General features: G+C 37.5%; 1 protein-coding gene across 1 annotated transcript; it reads right to left on the bottom strand.

Moving 5' to 3' along the window:
* Positions 1–3003: 3003 nt before the first annotated feature.
* LOC130425942 (gastrula zinc finger protein XlCGF57.1-like) lies at positions 3004–5026 on the bottom strand. Its single transcript, XM_056752403.1, has 2 exons — positions 3641–5026; positions 3004–3472 (listed from the first exon to the last, which is right to left on the bottom strand). Exons 1-2 carry the CDS (start codon positions 4982–4984, stop codon positions 3422–3424), a joined length of 1395 nt encoding a protein of 464 aa, XP_056608381.1. The 5' UTR covers positions 4985–5026; the 3' UTR covers positions 3004–3421.
* Between the last annotated feature and the right edge of the window lie 4155 nt (positions 5027–9181).

Raw genomic sequence — 9181 nt, 5'->3', positions numbered from 1 at the left:
CAGGGTTACCCTGTGGCCCTTCTCTTGTCCCATGGCCTAGTTCTTTCCAACCTTTACACTCATTACTATTCCCACCATTACTTTGATCCTCCATCCCAATTTTTCCCATACCCTGGCACCGGCTGGCAAACCAGACACAACTGTTACACCAGCTTCTGCAACACTAACCCAAAAGCCACTTCGTCCTTCTATCCTCATCATATATTTCTACTTCTCTGTTGAAGTCAAATGGAAGGAATGAGAATAAACGGTTTTCTTGTTATATTGTTTAAATTTTAAACTTTTCATAGGCCAAAACTTAAACCTGCTGATACCAGTTCTGTGATTTACCATCCCAAACACAATTTTAAACCAAACATGATATACCATTTTGTCCTGTTTAGGAATGGTTTACCTTAAAGAACCCATTGCATGAAAGTGATTTTATTTTTTCTGTGTTTAAGTGATATAATCTGGTCCCTGGTGTATCTAGCAACCGAAAAATATAAAAATATATATAATTGGTTTGGTAAGCCTTTTTCTGTAAGCATGTGAGAAATCGAGCCGTTCAGATATTGCTCCTTATGTGACGTAGAAACAGGCTCCTACTATAATATGACTGCCCCTTAATCTACACAATTCCACCTACGGCGCTGCCGCCATTGTTTACACAAGCGGTGTATGTGACGCCATGGCTAAAGTTTGTGGACAACATGCAACGTAGTGCTTGCACAGACTCCTATCCTAGGAAGAGACAGGACTGGATTTTTTTATTTTAAGTGGAAATCCCACAAACCAAAAGTAAAAACCTGCTTATTTGCACCATCACATCAAGCCGGAGTACTTTATCAACCTGGGACCAAGCAGGATTGGCTTCAAAGTTGTTCCTTAAGAGGGATTGAGACCGACTGAATGAGACAAAACTATCAACTTAGTAATATTTATCCACAGTCTGAATTCACTCACATGTACCGTGAACTGTACCGTGCGCTAATATGTTGAGCTGCGGCAAGCTGTTTTGCTAATAAACATGGGTGAACACTGCAGTTAGTTTTGAACATAATTCCGCTGAGATTCGCAGGTGTGCACTCCGTGGATTTTAGGCAAGCATACATTTACAATGTGAGCGCTTTTTGCTGTGATGGATTTTTTTTAGTCTCCGGACAAATGATTTTAGAAGTTTAAAACGACTAACCGCAAAGGAATCTGGAAACCTCATTCATCTAGACAATTGCCATGGTACTACTACACGTGTGTTGACAAGATGGATCGAAACTCATTATCATTTAGACGCATGCACCAAAACAGGTTGCTGTGAGCAGAGCTGTTTTTGACTAGGCAAGAAGGGTTTTGATTACACAGCCATTGCGTTTTTTAAGCAGAAAATATTCCAGACATTTCATGAAGACCCTAATAAATCTTACCAACTTGTTGAAAGAGTCCTTTTAATGTGAGAGCTTCAATGTGAGATCTGGAAGCGTGATTTATATGTAGCGGGTTCTGTCGTGTCGGGACAAAATAATTAGCGGGTGAACAGAAGTGAATTTTCAGCGGTACCGAAATAAAATGTATTGGGCGTGGGCAGGAGCGGAACGAAAAAACTGTCCCGTGCAGACCAGAGTAGACCTAAGAGTTGTCTGTTTTTGGCACAGTGTTAACTCTTACTTCTGCCAGTTGCATTTATGCTTCAAAAATTGCAAATAAGAAAATCTGTAAAGATTACCTTGAGTAACAATTATTCACAAGGTTTACACATATACCACCCAAGCAGGCACGTTCCTGTGTGTTCATGTGAGAAAGTAACGACACGTGCATACTCAACTCAACCTAATTTATATAGCGCTTTTTTACAATTTTCATTGTTACAAAGCAGCTGTACATAAGACACATTGAATACAAGTAAAACAACTAAAGGCATATATCTGTAAAAACAAGAAAAAGGTAAAACAACAGAAGACAGACATACAGAAAATAGAAGACAGACATCTTATATGCAATATTTACTTCGGAATTCTAAATTCTAATGCTGCCCCCCTGGCTCTCTATAGGAAGCCTCTTGGCAAGCAATTTTGTAATTCTTAAAGATGTCTAGTAGCCGTCCAAACATAGCCCCGGACGTCTAGGCTAAAACAAGTCTAAATTTCGTCTGTCAGTGAAAATCGAGTCTATCCATAGACCAAGAATAGACTAGGCATTAAACAGTCAACATATAATGCTTTTATTAGGAAAAAGATTACTTTCACAAGTTAGACAAATTGAGATAGTAAAAAATCATGAATTATAAAAAATGTATAGCGAAAATACAATACGGAAAATTACAAAACAAGGGATGTATGAATGAGAATTTAAATGCAATAAACAAATATTAAAATAATTTTTAACAAGATATTTAATAGCGAATCTGAATGTTAACACTGTTGAATTTGGAAAAATGTACAAAGGGCACAAAGAAACACTGGTGTTAAGTTACACGAGCATTTAAAGCTAACTACAACAATGGCGTAGACTGATCTCCGCTTCAATGTTACAGTTCACATAACAAATAGTGTAGATGAATAATGAACACATGCAAAATCGAAAACACAGATACATACAAAATCAAATCTAACTTCTCCTCATTTGGTGTAGACTGTCCGTCCCTCTCTTGTGCAATAACATGGCAACATTACCGCGTTACCCAAGGAGCGACTGCCTGCAACCATGTCTCTTCCACCTAGCGGTTGAGTTTGTAATTGCATTTTAATAAATACAAATAATGTACATAAATGTTTTGAATAACAGAATCAATTATCTGTGTGAGAGACATATGCATGTAAACACTTAAACGCATTTAACACATTGGTATACAAGTTCTAGTCTTAATAGGTCCAAATCAAGGCTGTAGCAAAGACGTTAGCCTTAGTTCTTGACTTATTATATTTATTTTGTTAGTTTCTAGTTTTAAATGACTTTTGGCCAAATTGTTTTAAACTTGAATAAAAAGAACAAATATTTTTGTTACTCACGCCACTTGCCTTTCTTTTTAAGTGGAATGTACACGTGTCCTTATATGGGTTATTTTCCCCCTTTGTTTGGGGTGGCAGACGGCCGCGTGCTACACATGGAAATCAATTAAATTAGTGATAACGGTTTTATATCTGCTTTACAGCTAGTAGGTATCCAGATGCTAGTAGGTATCAAGAAGCAGGGTCGTTTCAGTGCTATGTAATGAGCGACATTCTGACTGAAAATATTCAAGGAGCCATTAGAATTCAACTAAGATGTCAATTGTGAAGCCTCCACTTTTCAAATATTTTACTTAAGAATGGTCAATTTGAGGTTTTCCTGTTATTGTTCATATTTAGATGATCAAGGTTTTTTAAGAATGGGGACACTGCAGCAATTTTTAATTCTTCATGTGAGTTCTCATGTGTCTATAAAGGTGACTTGACACTGTAAATGTCTATCCACACTGACTGCATCCAAATGGTTTCTCGCCGGTGTGAATTCTCATGTGAATCTTAAGGTGGCTCGTGGTTATAAAAGTCTTTCCACACTCTAGACATGCGGGACGTTTCTCTCCGGTATGAATTCTCATGTTTGTCTTAAGGCTTCCTGTTTCTGTAAAACTATTTCAACACTATTGACATGCATGAGATTTCTCTCCGGTGTAAATTCTCATGTGTTTCTTAAGGCTACTTGTGTTTTTAAAACTCTTTCCACAATGTAAACATACGTGAGGTTTCTCTCCGGTGTGAATTCCCATGTGAATTTTAAGACTTCCTGTTTGTGTAAAAGTCTTTCCACACTGTAGACATGCATGAGGTTTCTCTCCAGTGTGAATTCTCATGTGTAACTGAAGGCTTCCTTGGCGTGTAAAAGTCTTTCCACACAGTAGACATGTGTGAGGTTTCTCTCCGGTGTGAGTTCTCATGTGTTTCTTAAGGCTACTTGTGTTTGTAAAACTCTTTCCACAATGTAAACATACGTGAGGTTTCTCTCCGGTGTGAATTCTCATGTGAATTTTAAGACATCCTGTTTTTGAAAAACTCTTTCCACACTGTAGGCATGTGTGAGGTTTCTCTCCAGTGTGAATTCTCATGTGTGTCCTAAGACTTCCTGTTTGTGTAAAAGCCTTTCCACATTGTAGGCATGCGTAAGGTTTCTCTCCAGTGTGAATTCTCATGTGTGTCCTAAGACTTCCTGTTTGTGTAAAACTCTTTCCACACTGTAGACATGCGTGAGGTTTCTCTCCAGTGTGAAATCTCATGTGTGACTGAAGGTAACTTGTAGTTGTAAAACTCTTTCCACACTGTAGACATGCGTAAGGTTTCTCTCCAGTGTGAATTCTCATGTGTGTCCTAAGACTTCCTGTTTGTGTAAAACTCTTTCCACACTGTAGACATGCGTGAGGTTTCTCTCCAGTGTGAAATCTCATGTGTGACTGAAGGTAACTTGTAGTTGTAAAACTCTTTCCACACTGTAGACATGCGTGAGGTTTCTCTCCAGTGTGAATTCTCATGTGTGTCCTAAGACTTCCTGTTTGTGTAAAAGCCTTTCCACATTGTAGGCATGCGTAAGGTTTCTCTCCAGTGTGAATTCTCATGTGTGTCCTAAGACTTCCTGTTTGTGTAAAACTCTTTCCACACTGTAGACATGCGTGAGGTTTCTCTCCAGTGTGAAATCTCATGTGTGACTGAAGGTAACTTGTAGTTGTAAAACTCTTTGAACACTGTAGACATGCGTGAGGTTTCTCTCCAGTGTGAATTCTCATGTGTCTCTTAAGGCTTCCTGTTTGTGTAAAACTCTTTCCACACTGTAGACATGCGTGAGGTTTCTCTCCAGTGTGACTTCTCATGTGTATCTTAAGGTGTCCTGTTTGTGTAAAACTCTTTCCACACTGTTGACATGCGTGAGGTTTTTCTCCGGTGTGAATCCTCATGTGTGTCTTAAGGCTTCCTGTGTGTGTAAAAGTCTTTCCACACTGTAGACATGCGTGAGGTTTCTCTCCAGTGTGAATTCTCATGTGAATCTTAAGGTTTTCTTTTTGTGTAAAACTCTTTCCACACTGTAGACATGTGTGAGGTTTCTCTCCGGTGTGAGTTCTCAAGAGCTGCTTTTCACACTTTTTGTCTCCTGTTCTCAGAGCTCCTTCAATATGTTGATGTTTCTCATCGGCATCTTTAACCTCATCTTGACTGTCGTTATTCACTTCCATCATATCTGAAGTGAACAAAACTATACGTTAAAAAGTTTTACAAGTATACAAGACAAGATTGTAAGGAAGCTGGGAAAGTCAGAAGAATTAAGGTTGTTTGTGATGCTGGGACACAAAACAAAAAGACCCCATTTGTTGTTAGATCCTGAAGAGTGATATCCTGACCTCCCCTCAGGGGTTGTTGATGCCCAGGAACTGAACCCTTCTTCTTATCACACCTCTCTCCTCCCCTTAATCTCTTCAGGCCCTGATCACGGGAAAATGCTCACACATGTCATACTGTGTATATCATTTATTGTCATAGTATGAAGTTTTGATGATTCATGTATGGTATTGTTTTAAAGGTCATGGTGAGATGGGTAAAAAGGTCTTGTTCTTTCAAAGAGTGTATTAAATTTGTTTAACTCTAATCCATAACCTGCACTCCTCCAAGAGGTGTGACTTTCTCAGGGACTCCTGTTAACTACGGAGCCCGGGAGAGGACATGCGCGGTTCACTTAGTTTTGTAGTGGCCACGAGATATTAACTCGTGGGAACGTGATATTATGTTGTCGCCACGACATCAGCTTGTTGTGGTAACGACATCCTTATGTTGTGGCCACGCGATGTGAAGTCGTTCCCTCAAGATCCTATAATGTGGGAACGACATCCGTATCTCGTGCCCACGACTTCTTATGTTGAGGGAACGACATCCTTATCTTGTGGTCAAGACTTAAATGCGTGCGCGTCTAAGCACCTGGAACAATCAGAAATAGATAGGACTATCATCATATTTATTTTTAATTAAGATATATCGCTGAACTTATTAAAACACACACATTCGTTTCCTTTTAGTAGTTTTTATTTTTTCCTGTGATAAATGAATAGGTTTAATTGCGATATGTCTGGGCTGCACGAACATGTCAAAAGCATATTTTTACATTATTCCCCTTGATATTGTAATTATTAAGAATGATTCGTTTTTACATTTTATAATGATTTCAAGGCTCCAATTTCGGCGCGGGATTGCGCACAATTTAAATCTTTTTAATAATGCGAGAAGTTTCGTCACAAGTGTTTCTGGCCTATTTGCTTCATCTCGGATTAAATAGTGAAATAAACCTACTGACGCGATTGAAATGAAATCAATATGTGAGACAGTCTGTCTATATAATTTAATTCCACAATCAGCGTACCAGTCTTCTCTGTCTTTAAATTCATACTGGCCCATATTGCTTTAGAAGTACTGCGCTTCTGGAGCATTCCGGCCGCATCTTGTCCGAAAAGCAAGTTATGAGCCGATTTCATAAAGAGATCTCGGATAATTCATGCATAATGTGTCCCAGGACTTGCCTAGGAGTGTAAAATTATCACGCAAATGTGTTGCAAGATCGTTTGATTTTGGTTCAGACTGCCAGTGATTTTCTGGAATGTGTGCGCGCGTTCACACACATATCGTAACGTTCCCGCAAATATACGTAACGTGTAATGTACTGTATTACGTGCTTTTTTTGATGAACGATCAGGGCTGTCATGTTGAATGAAATTCTCTTGCGGTGGTTTAGGTGGCTCAATAGCCACTTTCCTTATTGCCAAATATAGGCCCAAATACGATTTATTGTTGGGTTATTATTATGTAGTATATGTTGTTGCTTTTTAAATGTTAAATACAATACTTTTCATTTATAAATGTATTGTTAATTGTAGAACAACTAAGACCAAATAATAATAATAATTAAAATAACAATATCAAGGGGAATATTGTAAAAAATATGCTTCTGACATCCCAGCCATATCGCAATTAAACCTGTTCATTTATCACAGGAAAAAATTAAAACGACTAAAAGGAAACGAATGTGTGTGTTTTTAATAAGTTCAGCGATATATCTTAATTAAAAATAAATATGATGATAGTCCTATCTATTTCTGATAGTTCCAGGTGCTTAGACGGGCACGCATTTAAGTCGTGACCACAAGATAAGGATGTCGTTCCCTCAACATACTAAGTCGCGGCCACAAGATAAGGATGTCGTTCCCTCAACATAAGAAGTCGTGGGCACGAGAAACGGATATCGTTACCTCAACAAGCTGATGTCGTGGCGACAACATAATATCACGTTCCCTCGAGATAATATGTCGTGGTCTCATCATATTATCACGTTCCCACGAGTTAATATCTCGTGGCCACGACAAAACTAAGTGAACCGCGCCTGTCCTCTCCCGGGCTCCGTAGTTAACAGATAGATTGAGATCTCATTTGATGCTCTCTTCAATCACGAAAAAACAAACTAACCAAATTTCTCACTGACCATTGGCTTTGTTACATCTGGGTATAAAATGTGCTTTGGCAAAAGACTCAGGGGAGCTTCAGTAACCAGAACTTCTCACACTGCAACTGTGTTTCACAATTTGCCAGGTATCAAACTTTGTGATTTTATTTTTATACTATGTTGATAATCTTTGCTTATTAAGTTAGAATGGTCATTGTATGCACATTCTATGTTAATTGATGTTGTACCTGCCTGGCATAATACATTGTTACTATTGATTTATTATATAGTAATGAAGGGGCCAAACTTAATGATATTAGTTTAGCCGCCAAACTCTGACTAAAGATCAGAACTGACAGTTGTGTGTCCGTGAGATCCTTGAACCCGACCTGCGTGAGACTTTGTGCGACTTCAGATACCAATCGAAAGAATAACTTTAAATAATAAAGTATGATGATTTATAGATAAATTAACTATAATCAACAGATACATTTGAAACGTCATATTAGTTATTTTTATTATTATATCAAAATTGGAGTCAGATCGGCAGAACATGAGATCCCTTCAACCACAACATTGTATTCCGTCGTTGGGCCATTGGGTGGTCTTTTACAAGATCATAGTTTTATTTTCAGGACATCCAGTGCACTGAGTATATTACAACATAAAATGCACTCACACATTACAGTTATGAGATTTTCAGCAGAAAAATAAAAAAAATTGCTAGCCAGAGAGCAAATTTATGTTTATTAGTATAATTTTTTATATGAAATTATGCGTTTTATAATTAAAATCATTACTGACATGATTTGTTCACTCGAAACCACTGAAACATCATGAATAAATCAAAACTCAACATTAAAGAAATTCAAGTACAACATTAAAAGTCATCAGATGTGAAATAACACTGTATAATCTTCACTCTATAAATTGAATATAGATCAATCCTTATTAGAGTTGAAGTCAAAATGTTGTGCTGCACAATTTAAAGCAGGATGTGTGATCTGGTCACTCTACTGTTACATGATTAATGCAATTCTACTGAATCTATACCAGATTATATACTATACAAAGTTATGATCATTCATGTATTTTACTGCATTTATTTATAGTGATAAACTTCTGCTTCAATGATCTACCAACATGCACTTAACTAGATTTTAAATTCATTCAGAAATAAAGATTTAAAAACAGAAACCAACCTCTGTGTTCTTCAGTCCCTCAGTTTGTGTTCTGTGTAGTTCTAGATCTCTCGTGTTCTCAAGCTTCTCTTCCAGTAACTCCAACAACAGTGTGAAGATTTCAGTTCTTACACCTGAAGTGATTCTTCTGCTTGTTGGTTTCTGGTATTTATTGGTGGATTGATGTAGGAGGAGCTTCACTGAAGGTGTCAATCACTGTTCGTGTGAACTGGAGATGTTAGAGAGACATGGACAGTAACTCAAATCAGCATTATTTAACATCTCTAAAGAATACTAGTATAGCACCTCTGTCAATTGTTTTTTTTATAGTGCTCATTTCTCATGTTATGGAGATTGACTGTATGTGGGGGTGTGAAACTTTAGGTAGACACATTTAAATATTGACTTCTCTTTAAAAACACTCTCTCTCTCTCTCTCTCTCTCTCTCTCAAGATTCAAGATTCAAAGGAGCTTTATTGGCATGATACATTTTTTTTCACATTGCCAAAGCACAAAATTAAATATAAATACAGATTAAGATAAAAATAAGATAGAATAAAATTAAAAGTCTATAA

Source organism: Triplophysa dalaica, chromosome 7, assembly GCF_015846415.1.
Source record: "Triplophysa dalaica isolate WHDGS20190420 chromosome 7, ASM1584641v1, whole genome shotgun sequence".
Taxonomy (NCBI): Eukaryota; Metazoa; Chordata; class Actinopteri; order Cypriniformes; family Nemacheilidae; genus Triplophysa; species Triplophysa dalaica.
Note: the sequence above shows the minus strand (reverse complement) of the source record. Positions and strands in the feature narration are given on the sequence as shown.